We start from the raw sequence: 21961 nt of genomic DNA, 5'->3' as shown, positions 1-21961 counted from the left end.
CACCGGCACCGGCCTGCGAGGGTGCGTGCTTGTGCATGCGTGAGCGCACGTGTGTAGTACGTGTGTGTAGGGCCGCGCCTGTGCGCGTCTGCCGTGTGTGTGTGTGCATGTGTGTGCACACGTGTGGCTGCTTGTGCGTGTCGGTGCATGGGTGCCTGCCACGTGCGTGCAGCAGTGCAGCAGAGGAGGCTGAGGGGAGACCTTATCACTCTGCCACTGCCTGAGAGGGGCTGGAGTGAGGGGGGTTGGTCTCTGCTCCCAAGTCACCAGTGACAGGACGAGAGGGAACGGCCTCAGGCTGCGCCAGGGGAGGTTTAGGTTGGAGATGAGGGAAAATGCCTTCCCTGCCAGAGCGGTCAGGCCCTGGCACAGGCTGCCCAGAGAGGTGGGGGAGTCACCGTCCCTGGGGGGGTTCAGAAAATGTGCAGACGTGGCACCTGGGGCCATGGTTTAGGAGGCCTGGGGGTGCTGGGTTGGGGGTTGCACTTGATGATCCTCGAGGTCTTTCCCAACCTTAGCGTTTCGGTGTTTCTATGCGCGTGTGTGCGCGCGCGTGCGTGTGTGCGCGTGCACGAAGGCCCTGCGAGTCCGCGCCCCGCTGCGCCCGTAACTGCGAGCCCGCGCGGCCCTGCAACCCCGCCCCCTCCCCAGGGTGGGCGTGGCCCTGCGGCCCTGCCCCGCCCCCGCCCCACTGCGCGCTGGCGTCAGGAGGGGGCGGGGCGTGCGCGCTCCCGGCAAGGCCGGCACTTCCGGGTTCCCCGGCCGGAGGCGCGGAGCCGGTGAGTGGGGGGCGGGGGGCGAAGGGGGGCGCGGGGTGCCGGTGTCGGGGATGCAGGGTGTTGAGGGGCGCAGGTTGGTGCAAGCAAGGGCTCTGCGTGTGTCCCCCGCACCCCATGGCTGCAGCCCCTTGCCCAGGCCGGCTCTGCCCGCACCACCCCGGCAGGGGTGGGGGGCCGGGCCCCCAGACACCCCCCCCACGCGGGTACCCCGCCACAGCCGCGGCCCCCCCCGGCACCGCCTCCCCCACCCTGACCGGAGCCGGGCTCCCCCAGCGGGGCCAACGCCGCTGAGCCGCCCCCATGGGTCCCCCCGTGCCGTGGGGGGCTTGTGCCACCCCACCGCGCCATGGGCCAGACACCCCTTTCCGTGGGGTCCTCCGGGAGGGGGTTGGGGTCTGGTGTCCTGTCCTCGGGGCCCCCCTCCAGCAGTGAGGCCCCAAGCCCCCCTGCAGACCCCATGCCGGTTGGAGGCACCATACCCACGCAGAGACCCCAGCGCAGGCGGCATCTTTACAGCTTGCTTAGATTTATTGTGCGTTACGTTCTCTGGAAGTGACATTTTCTCACTTAAAACAAGTGGTCGCGAATGATCGTGGGCAGTTCCTGCGTCGGGCAGAAAATGCAGAGTTTAAAGAACCCGTTTCTTTTTGCCTTGCTTCCAGCGACCCCCGGTTCCCCGCCGTCAAGGGATGCGAGCTGCCCGCCGTGTCAGATGGCCACCGAATCGACGGGGAAAACACAGCGCTGGGAATCCGAAACGACACAAAAATCGGGAGTATAAGTACGGGACCATCTTGCCACAACGTGCTGGGGGTTTCGCAACCCGCTTCGCCCTTGCATGGTGGCTCCGTTGGCTGCAACGCTGGGGAAAATCAACCCCAGCTTTACCTGCGGCTCCAGCAAATTATAGCCTGGTTCAGGAGCAGGCGACAGGCTAAAAGAAATTCTCTGTTTGAGCATTTGAGAAACACGGTCTTGCCATCAAGGGCAGCGCTGGGAGCGCAGCGGCTGCTCTGCCTCCCCCGGCTGCTCCTGGGCGTCCCGCTCGGTGCCGCGGGGGCGGAACGTGGAGGGGTTCATCAGTGGCGATTCTTCTCCAACCCCATCAGGTTTGTCGGCCGCAAGGAGGACATTTCTGCGGGGGGAGGGTGCCGCGTTGGTCCCCTTCCCTTACGTGATGCCTGTGGGAATCGCGATGGTGCTGAATTAGGGCCAGATTGGGCACAGAGAAGGAGCTGAAGTCGGACTGTGCAGGTCCTGCTGCTGCCAAGAGCCAGGGGTGGGCTCTAACCCTGCCCTAAGCCTTGCCGAATTATTTCCGAGGGGTTTTATCCTGCAACAAGCCAAGTCTCTGGCTGTGCCAGCTGGCTTTCCTGCTCCCAAGCTACCTCTGCTTGGGGTCGGCTGTATTTTGAGCGTGGCTGGGTGTGCGCGGGCTCTGGGTGGAAGGCAGAAGCTGTGTAGGAGGAGAGGGCTGTCCCGACAGCAGCCATTGGACCCACGGTCCTCTCAAAGCCCTCATTTTCCCCAGGGCGGAGGGTGACTGGTGCAGCACTCGTGCTTGGAAAATGACTGGCTCCGCGTCCAGGCCTTGAGTCACCGGTTCACGCTGTTGTTGTGGGCTGTTGTTTTCCGTCTGCAAAGCACGAGCTGTGACCTGCTGTTTATTTATAACTTGGAGAGCGTCACTTGTTGGGAGACTGAAGAGCCAAGCTCTGGGACGGGGTCTCTGCCTCCCCTGGCACAAGGCTTGATTCGAACAAGCCATTCCCAAAGAATTTGGCTATTTTGCAGCAGTTTGGTAAATATACAGCTCTGCTCTCGCACCAGCAACTCTCTTCCTCGGTAGGTTTAACCACGCCAGCTTGCTGGCTGTTTTTATTTCTCACTTGGTTTATTTTCTCTGTTTTACTCGAGCTATTGTGCCCTGCCTGCGTAGCCACCGGGGTGGTGACTGCTGGGAAACCATGTGGGGTTTTTTTTGCTGTAGATATGCTTATCTCTGCATGTGCACATCCATCCCATCTCTTATCCTTTCAAGATCACAAGCAACAGCTGTGACTTTCCAGGGCCTGCCTGGAAGTGCTTTGGTCCTCTCCAGTTCCTTCTAGAGCCAGCTAGCCCGGCCAGGATTTCCCATGTTTCACCAAAGACTTGTGTTAGGTGAAATCCGCCTTGGAGCTGGTTCATTGCACTTGTTCAGGAAAATGCTGTCCCAACAGAAGCTGTGCTGTGTGGATTCGCAGCGCTGGAGCAAACTGGTTGGACTGGTCGTGGTGGGAGCGGAGAGTCCCGTGGTGAAGGCAGTGGGTGTCCTCCTTGGCATCTCGCCTCCTGCAGATGCTGGGAGAGATGATGCCAGCAAAGGAGCCTGTGTTTTGGGGAAATACCACAGGCTTAGTAAAATCTGGATGAGGTCTTTGCGAAAACACCACTTTCACCTCCTCCCCTGCAACCAGCTGGGGATACCAGGGTGGCCGGCACCGAGAGCACGGATGGCAGGTGCAGTCCAGGAGCTGAAACACCCACGCCGTCTCTCCAGGCGTGAGAAATGCTGCCCTGTGCCCACGGCTTGCTTCTCCCGCCCTTGGGGCTCTGCCCCAAGTTTTTGCACCTTGAATTTGGCTTGGGTGGGATGCATTGCTTGTTTGCAGGAGGTGGCGGGGAAAGGGGCAGAGTCTGCCCGGCCCCAAGGAGCCTGATGCTGCCTGAACCTCCCATGCGGAGGGCAGAGGTGGGGACAGCTCAACTGCTGCTGTCATTTAGGTGTCCCTTCATTCCCCCAAAAAAACCCCAGCAGTGCCTCAAGCCTCTGAGCCAGAAGTTAATGTTCCTGTAATCACTGCGCTCCCCCATTTCTGTGTTGCAACCCAAAGAGAGGAAATCTTATGACAAGTCATGGCAAAACCAGTTTCCTTTTCTATGAAATTGTCTGTGAACTCTGGAAACTCTGAGGATTGATCTGGGGTTTGTCCCCAAAGAGCTCTTGACCTGCTGCTCTGAGCAGGTGTGGTATGTGCATGGGCCGGCCGCTCCGGATTGGGGCCGCTCCAGACTGGGGCCGCTGCTGCCTTCAGGACCAGCTGTGGCCGTGTAAGAACTGGTCTCCAAACCATGCTTCTACCCTGGTATCATGGTTCATGGTGCAGGGAGAGGGGCAGATAGAGGCTGTCAGGTCTGCTTGGGAAAAAGCTGTGGGGTTTTTGTGTTGGCTTGGAAATAAAATCAGTATCGATGCTACGCCAAGCCCGTTGTCTGCCATGGGCTTGCCCAAACCCTGCTGTCAACTGCTGGGCTCTGTCCTTCTCCACCTGGATGGCAAGCGCATCCAACTCAAGGGAATACATTTCTTCTCCCACCTCTTGCATCCTTGGAAAGCGTTATGGCAGTAGCTGGTGCTGGAGCGTCTCTCAGACCCTTTTCTGCACCAGGACACGCTGTGTTTAAGCGGGGGCGCAGCCGTGTGGTGGGCATTTTGCTGACAGCCCCATGCTTGGCTCACAGAGCCTCCAGGCACAGCTTGGTTTTGGCAGATGGTTCTGAAGAACAGGGCAGGAGGCCAGAAGTCAGAAGTCAAAGGTCCCTTGTTGTCTGCAGACACCCTGCAGCTCAGCTGATCCAGGCGAGGCTGCCGCTGCCTGCTCGGCTCTGGTTTTGCCAGGGTTTCCCATAGTGGGAGGACACTGATTTTTCTCTCTCTCCCACCAAAGCCAACTGCAGCCCTGCCATCTGCGCCCCCAGGGGCGGGGAGATCCTGGGGTGTATCTGCCTGTGAACGGAGCGACTGGAAACCTGATAGAGAACCAGCATCCTTCCTCCCCAGCTTCCCAGACAGCTCTGGCCATCGGGGCAGGCCCCCGGGCACCTCCAAGAGGGTCTGTCCCAGTGGGGTTCGGCAGCAGCGTTGCTCCTCCAGCGAGTACTGGAGGGGTGAGCTGCTGTCACCTCTGCCCAGGGTCTGAGAGGGGGTGACAGCCCTCTGTCTGGGCTGCCTGAATGCCATTCACATGGGTTTTGGGTGCCGTCTTTCAGGCTCACTCGCTAAATGCCTGTTTTGATGCCCTTAGCAGTGCCTGGGCATTGCAGGCGATGTAGAAACAGAAGAGCAGCAGTCCCTGGCCCTGCGCGCCTTGCTGCCAGCCTGACCGGCCCGGCCTCTCGCCCAGGCTTAGGGCTGCCTGTGGGCAGCTTGCGAGAGTTAATTACTCCCTCTTGCAAGGGTTAATTACTCCCTCTCGGTCTCTTGGCCACGGTCTGTTTTGCCTGAAACTCTCCTGGTCCCTGGGAAGTGGGCGAGTTTTGATGCAGTCGTGGGTCAGTCCCAGGTTGAATCCAGCAGCGGTCTGGCCGTGAGTGCTTGCAAAATGCCTCAGTAGACGATCCGCGTCTCTTGTGTGGTGCCGTGTGCCCTTTGCGTGGCAGGTGAGTTAGGTGTGAACCAAATGGGTGCTCAGACATGCTCCTCCTTGTCCCAAAGGTGACATGTGAAGGCAGCGCCCGGCACGGGGAGCGGCGGCAGCAGCTGAGATGCATTCGAGTCACGCCGATGACCCCAAGGAAGCCATACAGGTGAGCGAGACACCCCAAACCTCCCCAGACAGCTCCAGTTACGCCCCGGTGCACCTCCAGTTGCAGGCAGGGACATGGTAGGACTTGTCAGTGCTGCCAGCTGGGATTGGGATGGTTTATACAGGTGAAGGGTGGCTTGTGCTTTCCAGCAGAGAGGTTCCATGATGGTTTGGCTGGGGGGTGGGGTGTTAAATCAAACAGGGTGGCCAAGCGTTAAATCATGCCAGACTCTACCTTGGGCTTTGCCCCTCGTGACAAGACCCAGCGTGGGGCAGGGGAAGGCGCTCAGCCCTGATACCTGAGTGAAGCAGTATTCCTGCTCTCTATATTTGGGGTTTCTTTACCCAGCTTTGGGAGTCTAAACATGTTTAGTGAGCAAAGTTCAAGCCCAGCAGTTAAAGCCGGGTGTTTGATTCATCCCACAGCAGAACTAATGCATGCATGACAGATAAAATCATTCGCACTCTTTAATCCTGTTAGCTCACGGTGGCTGCTTGCAGGTGGGTTGCTTGAGCTGGCGGATCTGCAGGGCAGCTGGAAAGAAGCTCCTGCTGCAAGAAGCGTCCCCTGATAAGGACAGGGAGAAGGTGCCTGTTCCCCCGGCTGTTGTCCTTGAACTACAGCTGCTGGAAATCTTATTTTGATGCTGAAAAAAAATATACTGGGCTGGATATTTAATATGGGTTTGTGCTGCCAACTCAGGCTCGAGTCAAGATCTGCCCTGCCCCAGTCGCAGCAGCTGGTGCTGTTCAGCGTTCGCCTTGAATGCTGCGTGATTGATACCGAAACGTGAATTGTTTGATGGGGTCCTGGCTGAATTCGCAGTGTTTGCCAAATGCCTGCTGGGAAGTGCAGCTTTCATTTTAAATAAGGTTGATTGAGACATCCGGGCTCAGCTGCATTAGAGAAAAAAATGTTAAATTCCCTGAACTTGCTTCTTTTCGACTGGTGTGAGAAGGAGGGAAGCAAAGCTGCTGGAAGGTAAAATTCCCGTGTTCCTGCTTCAGAGCCCACCGAGGCTCTCCGAAGGCAGCAGCTAAAGCCCAGCCGTCCTTCCAGAAACATCTTTTTTTGGGGAGGCCCGTCCCCAGCAGTGCCCATGGGTTAATCGACACTCACTGAGAGCGAGATCGAAGGCTTTGATTTCTGCTGGCAGGACTCGTTAGGGCATCACATGCTGCTGGGTCTGATCTGCACGAGTTCAAGTGGTATCACAGCCCTTATTACGAGTTACCTCCTTCGCATTTCTTGCTTAACAACCATGGTTATTTAATCCCTGTGTTTCCCCCAAGCAAGCGCCTGGAAAGAGCTGATTTTTTTTTTTTGTCCCCATCCTTTTAAGCAATTTGGTGTCCGCAGAGGAAGCGCCACACACTCTAAAGGCAATCCCAGCAATGCTGTGGGCCCTGAAATGCCAGATAGAATTGCATAAAGTACTCATTTTAATAAAAAAAAAAAAAAAGCCAGATGAAATGTGATGCCAAGAGCGTGAGCCTCAGCTTGACCGGTTCGGCTGTAGTGGTCCCTAAGAGCCGCTGCAGAGCACGTGGATGCAGCAGGAGTCGCGTGGTGTTTTGCTCTGGATGAGCCATGCCATTTTTGAGCCCTTGTATACGAAATATTTCCTAATACTTGGTTTTTTTTATAATGCGAGCATGTACCTTCTGCCTTGCAGCTGATCAAGAAGCAACTGGTGAATGCCATCAAGGCGTTGCAGAAGCAGTACGTGACCTCGGATGCTGTTGTAACCAGCGATGATGGGAATGCGAACACCCTCTGCAGCGCCCTGGAAGCTGTCTTTGTGCACGGGCTGAAGGCGAAGCATATAAAGGCAGAGAGTGGGGGGAAAGGGAAGAAAGGGGGTCGGGGACCACTTCCCCAGCCGGTCTTCTGGGGGCTGCTGAAGAGCATCACCCATCGGTGAGTGCCCGGCCCTGCCGAAAGGTGTTTGCACGCTCAGGTTTATCCCCTCTCTTTGGTCCAAAAGCCACAAAATTCAGGGAATGGTGAACAGGAGGATGGCTCGATGGAAAGATACGTCTCTACCCCGTCCCGTGTGCTCAGTCCCTTCAGTCGGAGGGAGAAATGCCGTCGCAGGGTGTCTCGGGGGCTGGGGCTGCCCGGGGCCTCTGGGAGATGCAAACAGAAGAGCAAAGCCGCTGCGATGCCAAGCAATGCCAGGCTGGGCGCCCAGGGCTGCCAGCACGGCCCCTCTCGGCGTGTGCAAGGGGAAAGGTGCCATTTAGGTGTGAGCTGGTGTCCCCAAACGGTTCAGGAATGAAACGCTGCTGACAGCTTAGGGGACACTCCTTTCTTACTTATTTTTGGGTGCCAGGCTCTATATGGGGACTCTGTGTCCCCGGTGGGACCCCGGTGACCCCACTGGCGTGTGGCAGCGGCGGGTTGTGGGATGCCCGGCACAGGAGTCTGGTCTCTCTTCTGGCCTGGATGTGCTCAGGATGGTTGGTGTCCATTTCCCCATGTCCCAGCCAGCCTTTGAGGAGGTCTCGCCTGGGTAACTATCACTATTTGCTGGGGTTTTTCTGAGCCACTCCCTAAGCAGAGTCCTCCCACACTGAATAACAGCCCACACGCAAATAGTTTTGAAAGCCTCATCCAACTCCATCACCGACTCTTAAATTATGAAAGAGTGGATGAAAATAACACCTTCATATGCTACGGGGGATATTTTTATGCCCTTTGAAGGGTTTTTCTTCTTTCTTGAGAGACAGATTAAAAAAAAAAGCTCTTACAAAACTTTTGCTTTGTTTTTTGTAACGTCTGCAGCGCTGACGTGAGCTGGGGCCGGGGAGGATGAGGGAGCGTGGTGTCGCTGTTGGATCTGGGGGGAGAACGGTTGAAGGCAGAAGGCTGAGGTTGCTTGAGGTGGCCAACCTGACCCGGTCCTTTTCACTGTGTTTCGGCTGATTTTAAATTCAAAGCTAGGATTTAGACACGCGGTCACTGCCAAGCAGTATCCAGCCAGAGCAAGCCCCACCAACGTGCAGGGACTTTCCCCCTCTGCGTCCTTGGTCCAGGGCGAGCGATATGCGTCAGATGCCTCCAGCCAGAGAGAGGAGGAGTGCCCAGAGGCACCCCAGGGATGCCTGGGATTGCTACCAATATATTTAGCTTTGGGGAGTTCAGGAGCTCTTTTTCCCTCTGTGGGAAACCGTGTTTTCCACAGGGGAAGGAGACTTTCCACAGCCTTTTTTGACCCAACTCCTAAACTCCCTGCAGCAGAGCAGGTTGGGAAGTTCCTGATGGAGGATCTGCCCCTCCTGCACCCTGTGATGGACTGAAAACGGAGCTGCTCACATTCTGTTCTATTCTTTTTCTCCCTTTCTTCAGAAATACTGTCTCAGAGCTGGAACAACTCATCTTTATCAATACGGACGTTGGCCGCTGCCGAGCCTGGCTGAGGCTGGCTTTGAACGATGGCCTTGTGGAGTGTTACTTGAAGCTGCTGCTGCGGGAGAAGTCCCGGCTGCCCGAATACTACCAGGCGACCGCTCTGCTCTTAGATGCCGAAGAGTGCGAGTTTCTCCTTAGCTACTTGCAGGGCTTAACGTCCTTAACCTTCGAGCTGTCCTATAAATCAGCGGTTTTGAACGAGTGGACTATCACCCCTCTGTCCCTGTCGGGTCTCTGTCCCGTTTCGGAGCTGCTGGAGCCCCTCACGTCCTCGACATCCGAACCCCGCAGAAAAGCGTCGCTGGGTTCGATCTCCCAGTCATCGGAGTCAGATGAGATCGAGATTCAACCCTCCGTCTTACCCATCAGCAAAGCCAGCAGCAAAATCAAGCTCACGTCATCCTCGTTGAGCCTTAACACCACGAGCTCGTCCCAGCTCTCCTCCAGCCTGGGCTCCGACAGCATCCTCCCAGCTCACTGCGCCCGCAGTCCCGAGCGGAACGAGGAACCGCTCTCCTGCGACTCCGATCTGGGGACGGCCACCGCCGAGGACCTGGACAGGTCGCTGCAAGAGTGAGTCTTTTCCCATATCTCCTCTTCAGAGGGATTTTTAACCCTCTCCTGGGCTCTCATTTATTTTCTCCCTATAGGCAGGAAGGCTTTCTCCCCTCTTTGTCTTTAACAAGCTATTTTTTTCCCCCCTGGAAAGAGCCTGAAATGTAAAAAGAAACGCTCGGCACGGCTTGCTGGGACCCTGCTGCCGCGGCAAATGAGCCTCTGGCCACTGGAATGTGCGTCTGTCCTCTTTACCAGGGCAGAAATGTCAGAAAAATGCTGCCTCGTGGTTTCAGGAATGTCACCTCTCCTTGGCGTATGCCGGGAGATGCTCCGGGGCTTTCTGCGGGGGGAAAGAAATGAGTTTGGTCAAGGAAAAGGTTATAATTTGCAGCTTTGGCAGATAATGTAGAGGAGGGAGGTTGTTAGTTTGTCATCCTCATGATTTATTTCTGCCAGACACTCAGCACAAAGATTTCCAGCGGGTTATATAAGCTCTGAGTAATTAGTAAATATTTTCCATGCCACCTGTAAAACCTGGCTCTGAAGGAGCCTGGCCTTGGGGTGCTGGTTGACAAAGGCACCCTCTCCCACTAAGGGTCTTGGAGAGGGTTTAGAGCTGCAGTCTGCTCTTCCCCATCAATAACGGCATCATCACCTACTTCGAGGATTTTGCATCTTAAGATGATCCTGGGAGAACCTGCCTTGATTGGATTAAACTCGTGATGGAAAGATGTCCTTCTGAATTTTAATCCTGGGCAGGTTTCATTCAGCCTAGCTGGTGGCGGAGCAGGGGCACGGCAACAGCGTCTTGTCTGGCCAGGCTCCACTAATAATTGCTTGTTAACAGTTATGAAAACACTTGAAATTTGGCACGTGGTCCGTGGCTGGATACGCGTCTGGGAGCCGTGCGTGGGGCTGGGGCTGCGGGGAGCACCCGGCACCCGCCCTCCCTTACGACGTGTCCATCAGAAGGAAATTCAACCCCGCTAATGGGTGTAGTTAGGAAACGCAACCTTTGCAGGCAGGGTCTTTGCCTGCAGCGGGGTTGACTGCTGCTCCGTAGGGCACAAACCACACGTTTTTCTGTTAGCAGGGCTGGTGCCACAGGTTATTTTGCAGCCATACAGTGCTGCCAGCCCACAGGAGACGAGCAGTGATGCTGAGCCCTTTTTCTGGGTGGTTATAATTTGTAATAACTGGGGGGGGTTTATAGCTTCTAGTTAACGTTGCTGCATTCAAACTGGTTGTTCCTCTGTTTCCAGGGTGTTGTCCGAGTTCAGCAAAGCCAAGCCAAGCCTCGAAGCCCTGGAGGGAGGGTTGGTCCCCAGCGTGCTGAGCTGCTCCCCACGGCAGCCCGCCTGCCCCCCGGCTGCATCACCCAACCCCCCGGCACCGTCCCACGAAGCTCACCGGCAGCCGCCTCCCAGCGCCAACAGTCCGTGCTCCGCTCGGACAGGCGACTCGGCGACCGCCAGCGGTGGGGATGGAGATGCAGCAACGCAAGCCGGCGGCACAGCCGGCATTTCGGCCACGCAGCTTGGCGGTCCAGCTGGAGGAGAGACAGGCAGAAGCGGCACGGTCAGCGGCAGCGAGGCAAACCAGGCTGTCCGCAGCCCGACGGCTGAATACTTCCTTTCTCCGCTGCTGGGTTGTCCAGTAGGTGTTACAGCTCGCTTGCTATCAGTCTCCTTGGTTTTATGCTTCCTGACCAGCACATCTGGCTGGTCCTGTGCCCCTGCTCTGGGGGTGCCTGCTCAAGCAGGGGGTGGGACGGGATGAGCTCCCAAGGGCCCTGCCAGCCCCCACCAGTCTGGGAGTCTGTGACAGCTTCTGAGTAGGCACTAGTTTCTCCAAGCTCTCCTCTTCCATGTGGCTTCCAGTGTTCTGATAGCAAGTTGGGTGTAGGTGATGCTCCCTGAGCATCCTCCTCAACCCGGTGGAGCTGTGTCCATGCAGCTGCCCTCAGAGGAACTGGGTTTAAGTCGATATTTCCTGATAAAAGAGGCACCAAAGCTTTTGAAACCCTGCCTGTCCTGCCAGCTGTTCCTTGCCAAGAGCGGCTGCAACAGGAAGTTTTTGGTTTTGGTAACAATATCTGGAGAGTGATGAGCTCTTGCACAAATCTGGCCGTAGGCTGTGTGCAAGCCAATCAACAGCCTGAGAGTCGAGTTTCTCATGGGGGCTTTGCTTCACTTCCACATAAGAGGAGGGAAAAGGATTGACTGGACAGGAGACAAATTGCAGTTTTCCAGTGGAAAAATATTCACACCGCACATCTGTTCGCAGAGCAGGATGGCATTCCCTGGTACTTAGGCTAGCTTAAGGTGGTGGATTTCCCCTGTTGCCGCCAAGGAGTTGATCCACTTGCTTTTGCTTTTGGGAAACTGTATGAACAGCCCTGTCCTCTGTCTGATCTGTTACTGTCTTTTCCATCCTGGTTCCCGTCGTTTCCGTCCTGGTGAGGTTAAGATAATACTTCATACCCCCTAAATGGTTTCTCTTTTTGGTCCGTGCTCCTTTCAGCTCCCTCCCCGTTATCCCATTTCCACTGCTTCCTCACGGCATTGGGCCAGTTTGACCTAATCTATGTATAACATACAGTGTCAACAGGAAATTCCCCTCTGCTTTCATGTGACTCATGGAGCAACCTGCGTTCCTGGTCCGGGAGTAAGCTGAGCCTGCCTGTATGTTGGGAGCTGCACTGCAAGCCACCCGTGATCCTCACTGCAGGGTGGTGATGGCTCTTCTGCTGTCATTGAATTTGTTGTTCAGAATGAAAGGCTCTTGAAAAGCAGGGTAGGGTAGTCAGGAGGAGATTCTGGGTGGGTGCAGCCCTGGAAGGGATGTGCTGGGTCTAGGGAAGCTGCTCCCTTTTGCCAGAGCACTGAGATGGGTCGTGTTTTGCTCCTGGTGTTTGTTTGGGAACTTTGTCCCACAACTTCATTCTTGTAGCCAGAAAAACTCCTGGAGAAGTTACAGCTTAACGGGCTTTCTTCTGCTTGTGGGTCTCATCCCCTCCCGAAACATGGAGACAAAGGTTTCCTCTGCCTTTCCTGCCTTACTTTTTGTTTGTACTGGTCAGGCCTGGTGTCTGTAGCATCTGCTTGTAAGCCGTAGGGGTCTCTTTCATCCTAGACATCTCTGCACCTCGCCCCATCTCTGCTCTTCCTGGAACAAGGACGGTGCCATCGCTCCGGGCAAGCTCATACACTTCCACAGTTGCTAACCCTCTATCACAAACATTTCAAGGGCCAAATATCTTTTATGGGGTTACTGCAGGGAATGTGCTCTCCCTCTGAGCCCCTCATTGATTTTACGGGGAGACAACTGAACAATTTTGGCCTTTATAATCCCACCAGTATGTAATCTTCTTATTTGTCAGCTGCTGACACGGTCCCATGGAGCGTTCCCTGATCGGAGGGAGCAGGGGAGCCATCGCGTGGGGACAGCCAGCGTCGCTGCCGGGGATTCAGTCTGCGCAGGAGCAGCCCCCGCGGAGGGGTCGCTGTGGGCATGCATGTGTGAGGGGTGCAGGGTGTTCAATAAGTTTGGTAATTAACGTTTGGGGTTTTTTTAAACAGAAAAGAAAGAGCTGGATCTCAGAAGACGATTTCTACAGGCCTCCTCCGGGAGAGAGCAGCAAAAGCACAGCTGACATCAATGGCTTTGGGCCAGAGGGGGCTGGCGAGGGTCCGGCCCCGGGGCTCATTAGTGCTCTTGACTTGGAAAGGCTGTCAGTGCCGTCCTCGGAGAGCGGGAAGGCCAAAATGTCACCTGAACGGGAGCAAAAGGGCTTCAGCGTTGTGCATCGCAGGCAGATGGGTACGTGCCTCCCCTCTCCTGTCATCAGGTGTCTACACTGGGCAGTGCTCAGGGGCTGGGGGCATGTTTCAGGTGATGGCCGATTTGGGAAGCACAGTTTGCCATTGCTAAGCTGATGGCGGCACTAAAAGCTCCAGAAGGCAGTGGGGCAGCTTCTCTTGGCACTGCTGAGCCCACGACAGCTCTGGAGGGAAGCATTTTTGGAGGAGGGGAGGTATGCTGGGTGTCTCTGTCCACTCTGCGGGACACATTTCCTTTATGCTGTCCCACTCGTTCTCAGTCTCAAAACCCAAATGCATGCAGACTGATTACGGAGACTGAGGTCTTGAAAACATCTGCCCCACCCCATGGTCCACCAGGACCAGCTCTCAAAGCTGCGACGCCTCTGGTTGAGCCGCCCATTGGCTTTTCTCTTCCCTTTTTCAGTTAAACTAAGACATCTGCTTTTGCTCCAGGTCTTTCCAACCCTTTCCGAGGGCTCCTGAAGCTGGGCAGCCTGGAGCGGAGAGGAGCCATGGGGATATGGAAGGAGTTTTCCTGCGAGCTGTCGCCGCTGGAGCTCCAGCTCTTCCTGGACCACGAGGACCGCATCTGCGTCGAGAGCTATTCCCTGCTGCGGTGCGAGTCACTGGCACTGACGCACTCGGATGGCCGTTTTGAGCTGGTTTTCCTGGGGAAAAAACTCTACCTACGAGCTCCTTCTCGAGATGAGGCCGAGGACTGGTTGGACAGGATCCGCGAGGCGCTGCAGAAGTGCCGGCCTCAGCTGGAGGAGGAGGAGTGGGAGACACTGGAGTATCCAGAAGACGGTGGCGAAGGCCAGCCCATCCAGAACCACTCTGCTGCTCTTCTCCAGTACAGCAACGTGCCTGGAAACAGCTTTGACTGGACTCCAGCTCACGAACCGGAGCTGGATGCGATAAAGGAGACTGTTCTGTACATGGACGTAGACAAAACCTGGGTCCCCTTTATTTTTTCCCTGTCTCTAGAAACTTTAAAGTGCTTTAAAGTCAGAAACAACGATAAAATTTTAAGCAACAGTTACGGTATAGAGACCATCCAGGACATCCTTCCGGACACGAGCCTTGGGGGACCTGCGTTCTTCAAGGTGATCACCTCCAAAGCTGTCCTGAAGCTGCAGGCTGAGAATGCAGAAGAAGCAGCCTCGTGGAGGGAGCTGGTCCGAGGGGTGCTCATGGCCTACCTGGAGAGCGCGGAGGAGGCGCTGACGCTGGGTGGCAGCTTGGACGGGCACTCCCAAGTCGTCCTGAAGAACATCGTGAAGGAAAACGGCTTCTTGTTGCAATACTTGGTGGCCATCCCTGTGGAGAAGGGCCTGGACTCGCAGAGCTTCATCTGTGCAGGTATACGTTGGCTTGTGCAAAAACAAGAAACCCAGCTCCGTCTTAGAGGATGATGTTGTGTTAATGAGTCGCCATGAAGTTAGAGACGCCCTGAGTCCTGCCAGCCCCTCGGGGGGTTTCGCATCCCAAATCAGTGGCACCTTTGGTGGTCTGTGCGCACAGAGTCCCCCCACTCCAGGTCCACGGGTCCAACTGGGCTGCTACTGGGCTCCTGTTTGAGATGCTTATGGTATAGAGAGTGGTGGGTCTTGGCTTGAAGGCCACCTTAGATAGACCAAGAGGCCCCGGACTCTCTTCCTGGGCATTCTGTTGCCCAAGCTTGCAGGGAAAGTACAGTCAAGGGCAAACGCTGTTTTTCCGGTAACGCAGCACAGGAGCGAATGTTGCGATGGGTGTGACAAGCTGATTTTGCAAAACGTTCATTCAACCTGCCACTAACGCCCCTTGGCACGCAGGGCGATGCTGGTTTAATAGGATAACACTTGCTGACCTCCACAGGAGGTATAATTTGCTCTTTACCTTGGTAAGTTAATTAAACTCCAGATTTTTCTCCTGCTTCAATTATATTTCTTGTACCCTCCAGCGGATTTTTTTTTTCTTTTAATCGCTCTTCTTTTTTTATATATATAAATATATTTTCCATTCTATTTGATCTCTACCTTCCCCTCCAGGCTCTGTCCTGCATCTTCCACCTACCAACAGATGGAAGCAGCAAGCCAAAAAGACAAATTCCCAGTTTTTATATATAGGTTTTCTTAGGGAGCCACCTGCCCTGCTTTCACCTCCCTCCCAGCCTGACACCTGAGCCTGGTGCAGGAGTGGTTTCCATACATTCCAGGGCATAATGAGTGATAAAAGCTTTTTGTTATTATTAATTTAGTGAGCAACACCTGACCTCCATGAATTTTTTGGGGGGGGATGTGCTCCAGCTACCCTGAAGTGTGAAGGATTGGGTGGCAAAGCCCTCCCCAAGGATGGCAGAGGCTCGCATATGCTTGGTCAGTTATTTTAGAGAGCTAAATCCATTAAAAATAGCCCAAAGGGTTTTCCTGCCTTCCCGACTCCAAACGAGACGTGCTCACTTTACAAGTCACTCTAAAAACCCTGCAGATTTCCCCCGAGACCCAAGCTGCGTTCCTCCTAGGTAATCCACTGCTATAATAAAGGCTTTTTTTGGCTTAATTGGTCCTGACCTCAGCCCTCGCAAGCGAGGATCCCTGGCAGTGAGGGCTTGGTACCCTGCAGCAGCAGTGGGAAAGAGAAGGGCTGAGTGAAGGCAAAATGGGGCAAAGCTACGGGAGGAGGTGATGGGGCAGGCTGGCGGGATTTGGGATCTCCCCTAAAGCACTGGGATGTTTCCAAAATTCCCTTTTCCTAAAAAAAAAAAAATAAAAATAAAAATAAACAATTGAACCACTTGATAGATAAAAGTGGGCTCAGGGATAGTCCAGACTCCTTTTTTGTGGAGGAAAAATTGAAGCGGCTCCTGTTGGACCATCGTGGTCTTACATCCACGGGGAAGGGGCTGGGGACCCCTCACCGAACGTCCTACAAGTGCTTTAGCTGATCTCCAACGCTTCCGAAAACTTTCTTGCTCCGTTCCTCCCCTCCCAAAAGTTTCTCCCCCGTCCTGGCGGGAGGGGACTAGGCTCTTGGGGCAGCGCACGTCCCCTCTCATCGCCTCGTCCCTGCTCCCCGCAGGCTGCTCCAGGCAGATCGGCTTCTCCTTCGCGAAGCCCAAGCTCTGCGCCTTCTCCGGTCTCTACTACTGCGACAGCTGCCACCGGGACGAGGAGACGGTGATTCCCTCACGCCTCATCCACAACTGGGATCTGACGAAACGAGGGGTAAGTCCCCTCGGGTGGTGCAGGGAGCAGGGGAATGCTCCTGCCTCTGCCTGCGCTTCCTGAAGGTCCATCTGATGTTGCCGCCATCAGCAGAGGTGGAGGTGCCCACCCTAGGCCTCCCAGCGAGCCTCCTGGGCCGCTCCGCGGTGCATGCCCACTTCTTGTCCCTGCCCCAGGTTTGCCAGCAGGCTTTGAAGTTCCTCACCCAGATCCGTAACCAGCCGCTGATCGACCTGAAGCTGGTCAACGAGAGCCTCTACGACCACGTGGAGAGGATGGGACGGATCCGCCAGAGCAGGGAACAGCTGAAGCTGCTGGGAGATTATCTCATCATGTGCCGCAGCGGGGCCCTGAAGGAGCTGAGCAAGCGGTGAGGTCTCTTTGGGTGACATTATGCCTGCATCCCCCTCTCTGCACCCCAACGGTCTCCTGGTCCTCCTCATCGCTCGCCATTGGAGCGGGGAGCGATGCTGCCAAGGCATGGGCTGGCTTTTAGCTCCATGTCATCTGCTCTAAGGAGTTATCTGTCTGTTGGCTGGGTCCACACACTGAGATGTGACTCAGGAAACACCTTCCTGACCAAGGAGCTTCTGGCTGGACAGGAAACACCTGGGAAAATAGATGAGAGATTTATTTTCTTTTTTTCCCCCCTTTGAAATTACCAATGGCAGGATTTGGGATGTATGGCATGGTGCAAAAATCAGGTCTGCCGTGATTTTCTTCAAGAGTCTGCATCGTCCAGGCTCCCCCTTGGTCCAAAGCTATTGGAGATGTGGTGGAAACCATCTGTCACCTTCCTCTCTGTGCTTCTTTGCAGGCTTGATCACAGGCACTACCTCTTGGAGTGTCCCCACAAATACAGCGTCACTGATCTGAGGCAGGTGAGAGCTTTGCGTGGTCGTAGGGGTTTTGCTGGTGAAAACATCCGGGTTTCTGCTGAGCGTGGCACTTCCTCATCATCAGTGGAAGGTTTCAAACCGCTTTGTTTTCCTTTCACCTTGCTGTCCTCGATCACGTGCACATCAGCTTAAAGGCAAATCATTGCCTTTATTTTAATTTGCCAAAATAATTGGCACGTGTCTGTATCCTTTGAGAACCGTGGAGATCGTGCAGGATAAAAGCTCACCTCTGTAAGCTGGCGTTGCTGCTAGTGCATCTCCATGCAAACTGGTACCGATTGCAAATAATGCTGGAGGTCGTCGATAGCTGGATTTCGCATCGACTCCAAAGCCAGGAGCCCCATCCTGGCAGGTCGTGGGTGCCGCTCCCAGGGCTCTCTGAGCTCCTGTTGTGACCCAGGCACGTGGGGTGGGGGTTGTTTTTGGAGGACAGCCTTGTCTTTGTGTGGCAGCACAAAGCACGGGTGTAATGTGGATTTTGCACACTGCAAACCCAACAGGAGACGGGCTCCGCGCCTGCCTGACGTATCTCTGCCCCGTAGATAGCCGACGGCGTCTTTGAGAGCTTCCTGCAGTCTCTGATCCAGTTTGCTTCCCATCACGTCTACAACTGTGACCTGTGCACCCAGCGAGGCTTCATCTGCCAGATCTGCAACAGCAGCGACATCATCTTTCCCTTCGAGTTTGACACTACCACCAGGTGAGCGACGTCTCCATCACATCCCGCTGCTGCGAGGCCACCCGAGCTTGTGGCCTGGCTTTTCCCAGGAGCCTGGACCGTCCCCTGGGTCCTTCTCTGGGGCTCTCTGCTTTCCAGGCACGTAGCTCTGGGGTGGCCTGGGAATAGCTCAGAGCTGGTTGTGCATCCTCGTGGCACCCACGTCCTCGCGGCACCCATCAGCTCCGAGGTGTTTCCCACCACAACTGGGCTGTTCGGGGCAGGAGAGGACCGTCCTCACAGAGCCAAGATGCTGCCAAGCGAGGTGGCTTTGCCAACTGAACATGCAGAGCCAGCCAGCACTTTGCTGTCTGCCTGCAGAAGCCGTGCTGGGTCCCGAGGGGGCAGAGGGGCAGGAGCAGGAGGAGGAGGATGAAGGTGCTGTGAGCCCCTGCCTCACTCACCTGGCCGATGCATCTCCCTTTCAAATTCAGTCCAGCCCCTTCCAGGGGTTGCAGGAGGGACGGAAAGGCAGCCATGGGACTGTTCATACACCCTTCTACAGCCAAGGAGGGGAGGAAGGACACACAGACACAGATTTGGAGGTAGATGGTGGGCAGCCCTGCAGGATGTGCTGGGGAGAGGTTGGGGATTTCCCAGCAGGACAGAGGGGACACTGGCTTTCATCTGGGCTTTCCTCCTCCCTGCGGAGCTCGCATCCTTTGCAGGCAGGGTCCTTGCCTGCTGTGGGGTCAACCGCAGCTGAGCAGGCGCTGAGATCGGATGGCTGTGTTAGAAGGAGTGTCTTTATCCCCACCATCGGGGCTTTCTGAAGAAATCAATATCAAACCCTTCCAGCCCAGGAGCCTGGTCTGTAGTGGGTGGAGAGATCTCCACATCTCGATGGTTATTTGGTAACGAGTATAATCCTGGCAGAGAAGTTGAACAGCCTGATGGTCTGCGTGGCCTTGCTTTGCCTGGCGGTCCCTAAAAGCGAGCAGCAACATCCAGAAGCTGCAGAAAACACCAGCAAGACCAGGGTCGCCGGCTACCCCGTGCGTTACGTGGTTGCACGTACTCCAGGGCAGTTGAGCACGATTGCTCTCTCTCCCTCCTTGCTGCAGCGACAGCATCGTGCTTGTTATCGAGCACAACATCCCCCGGGGCACCGATTTTTCCCTTGAAAAAGCGTACAGGCTCTGGAAGGAGCAGGCACGCGGGCTGAGCTCTGCTGGCAGCCAGCTGGAGGTCTCATGTCCTGTAAAGCCGGGCTCTGAAGTTTGTTGACCTCTTTTTTGTTTTTTTATTTTTTTTCCTGGCGGAGGAGGTTGTGCAGCAGGAAAGCAGCTCAACCAACATCCTTGCCAAGCTAAACCCGGCTTCCTGCCCCTCTGCCCGCCCCAGGAGACAGCCAGCTGCTGGGGTCACGCCGTCACTGGCTGCAGGATGCGTCTGAAATGCCTCCTAACAATAAACCCAGCCGGGCGCTTGCTGTTCTCCTTTTCACAGCAGCGGCGGCCCCTTCCTGCAGCCGTTGCTCTGGCAGGTGGAGGCAGGAGATGCCGCCTTTTGGCTGCCGCTCGCTGAGAAACACGCAGGGTAAAAAACCAGCCCCCGGCTTTGCGAATCCTCCCGCGCTCGGGGAGGAGCCGCCGCCGCTGCTAATCTGGAGAAGCCGTGTGAAAATATATTCCACTGGGAAAATGCACGGCACAGGCAGCACACACACCCCCCATCCCGTCACGAGTCTTTTCCGTATCCTGAGTAACTGGGGGGTTGCAGCCGCTTGTCAGGAGCAGGATTTGACCCAGGCTGCAATGTGTCATGGTCCCTTGCCTGGTGCGCTGCTGGGCGTGTCCCTGCTCCCCTCTCCACTCATCCTTTGGGAAATTAAGGTACCCAGTGGTATGCACACATCGATTGTGCAGCAGGTATTTGCACTTGAGGGCATTTTAAAAATAATCTAGCTGACCCGCTGGCATGTGGATGGGCTGCATTTTGCTGCTGCTGGCGAGCTGGGGGATCGCAACCAGGGAAAAAACGTGAGCTCAGCCTTCATAGCACAGACTTTTCTTCTGTTGACTCAAGATAAGTAGTGAACGCCCCGCGCAGAGCTGGGTGTCTCCTCCCCGCCAACCCCATGCAAGGTATAATTTCTGGCTGTTTACATTCCTGCTGCGGCGCTGAGCCAGAGCAGGGAGGTCCCAGGCGGGCGCTGGCGAGACCTCCCCGGAGCCATCCCGGCTGCCCGTCCCCTTCCCTGCGGCTCCGGTGTCCCCACGCAGCGTCCCTGCCACGTGCGGGTCCCGCAGTCAGGGTTGGGGGACTCCTGGCTGCACCCCGGCCCCGGCGAGAGGGGAGGGTCGGCGCCGTGGCACCGCGCTGCATCCCGGCCCCACCGGCGACGCGTCGCCAGCCGGGCTCTCGCCGCTCTGCAGTGTTGCAGGGTTTGGTGTCTCAGCCTCGAAATGTTGCTCCTGTGCTGTCAGCACTCTGAAAACAAGGTGAAAACCTCACTCAACATCTCCCTCAACATCTGCAAAAACCAGCAGCGCGCTGGCAGCTGCCCACAACGCGCTTTCCGGGCAAGCGGCTGCTTTTGCTCTGAGCTTGCTGGAGGTGGATCTTTTGCTTGAGTAGTTACTGCTCCTGCTAGCAAGTCTTGAGCTAGAGCTGGCTCTCGCTGTGGCCGGGGCTCTTTGCTCAGCAAGTGCTTGGAGGAAACAGAGACGAGGTATGTCCCCGGGTCTGGTTTGGTGGGGAGAAGTTCAGTCTTTGCTCTGACGTTACCAACAGGGTGGGTTTTTTTTTATTCCCCCCACCTTGGTTTCTTGTAGATGCAGCGAATGCAAAACCGTCTTCCACCGCGACTGCCAAGCCCGTGCCAAGTCGTGCCCCCGCTGCGAGCGCCGGCAGAGGTACCAGCGAAAGCTGGAGGCGGAGGCCAGCGTGGAGGCCAGCGTGGAGCCAAGCCTTTAGCATCCAGGGAACAACCTCAACGCTGCCCTTCGCTTCTTGGCCAGCCAGACTAGCGCTGAGGGGAAGGAGCCAGCAAAAAGTGCCGAGAAGAGACCCCCCTGCCCTGGGGCTGATCCTGCGCCCGGCCCTTCCCCGGGGACAGGGAGCTGGCGGTGCCGGGTGATGCAGTGTGGGTGCTCCTGCCCCATGGAGGGACCCTCAGCCCGCCCAGGGCTGAGCGGGGGGGGTGTCCCTGCCCACACAAACCCGGTGCTGCTGGGGGATGCTCCCAGTCACCCTCCTGGTGCCAACCTGGTACATCCCCTCCCAGTGGAAACCCAGCGGCTTTCCAGGATGTAAATCAGGATTTCCAATCAAGGGTGTGGATAACTGACATTGATTAAAGCTCTAGTTTTTTAGGATGTTCGATACTGAAAAAACAGTATTTTTTTACATGGGGATTTTGCACAAGCTGGCCTGCTCCGGGGAGGTGACAGCAGCCGCGCGAGGAGGGGGAAAAGTGACATTTGTGCCTTTAGGGACCTTGCGTGCCCCCGGGGAACCGCGGGCCCCAGAGCTGACCGAGCATCTCCCGCTCGGAGAGCCCACCCATCACCGTGGCCTCCGGGAAGAGAGGGGAGAAAAGAGCTGGGCTGCTCCTCCCCACAAGCTGCTTTTAAGCCCCAGACAAAATTTTATTTTCCTTTCACCCCTCCCCATGCAAAAATAATTAAAGTTTATTTAATGATGAGCAAAGATGTCTTCAGGGTTTGCTTCTCTGCAGCAGTGCTGAATCCTGTGCCGGGCCTGATGCTGTGTCTCTGTGGGATGAGGGTTGGGGACAGGGATGCTGATGTCCTCCCTGCCCATCCTCCTGGGTTTGGTGGGGTCACTGGGGGGATGCTGTCCCATTTTCCCTGCCCCGTTTTCCTTCCCACCTGTTCCCCACTGCTGTCAGCATCTCCGGTGGTTCTTTCCCTGTTTTCCCAGCCACTCTGCTTCTGCTGCCGGGAGGGTTTGGGGTGCGCTCAGCATCATGGGGACCCCAGTGGGACTCCCTGGAGGGGAGGGGGGGGCAAAAGCCAAATCAGCT

General features: G+C 56.0%; 1 protein-coding gene across 9 annotated transcripts; it reads left to right on the top strand.

The window, feature by feature from the left end:
• The first annotated feature begins 676 nt into the window (after positions 1 to 676).
• On the top strand, positions 677 to 21624 carry PLEKHM1 (pleckstrin homology and RUN domain containing M1). 9 transcript variants are annotated; one of them, XR_012664200.1, is made up of 14 exons: positions 677 to 779; positions 1442 to 1888; positions 5257 to 5348; positions 7024 to 7268; positions 8700 to 9335; positions 10583 to 10976; positions 12902 to 13142; positions 13598 to 14506; positions 16208 to 16353; positions 16530 to 16723; positions 17171 to 17234; positions 17795 to 17952; positions 20357 to 20644; positions 20748 to 21624. XR_012664200.1 is itself a non-coding variant. In XM_075117224.1 (14 exons), exons 3-14 carry the CDS (start codon positions 5307 to 5309, stop codon positions 20940 to 20942), a joined length of 3282 nt encoding a protein of 1093 aa, XP_074973325.1. In that variant the 5' UTR covers positions 677 to 779; positions 1442 to 1560; positions 5257 to 5306; the 3' UTR covers positions 20943 to 21624. The 9 variants fall into 9 exon arrangements, 7 of the variants coding, with proteins under 7 accessions (XP_074973325.1, XP_074973324.1, XP_074973330.1 ...); XM_075117224.1 differs by having other exon boundaries at positions 1442 to 1560; positions 20357 to 20414; XM_075117223.1 differs by having other exon boundaries at positions 20357 to 20414.
• The last annotated feature ends 337 nt before the right edge of the window (positions 21625 to 21961 follow it).

Source organism: Phalacrocorax aristotelis, chromosome 23 (assembly GCF_949628215.1).
Source record: "Phalacrocorax aristotelis chromosome 23, bGulAri2.1, whole genome shotgun sequence".
In the NCBI taxonomy this organism is placed as follows: Eukaryota; Metazoa; Chordata; class Aves; order Suliformes; family Phalacrocoracidae; genus Phalacrocorax; species Phalacrocorax aristotelis.
Note: the sequence above shows the minus strand (reverse complement) of the source record. Positions and strands in the feature narration are given on the sequence as shown.

Bases quoted from the DNA above. Each gene is read 5' to 3' on its own strand.
- PLEKHM1 (XM_075117224.1), top strand. From the start codon at position 5,307: ATGCATTCGAGTCACGCCGATGACCCCAAGGAAGCCATACAG. The intron at 9,336-10,582 runs GTGAGTCTTTTC...CTCTGTTTCCAG, and splicing joins CTGGACAGGTCGCTGCAAGA to GGTGTTGTCCGAGTTCAGCA. The intron at 17,235-17,794 runs GTGAGAGCTTTG...TCTGCCCCGTAG, and splicing joins GCGTCACTGATCTGAGGCAG to ATAGCCGACGGCGTCTTTGA.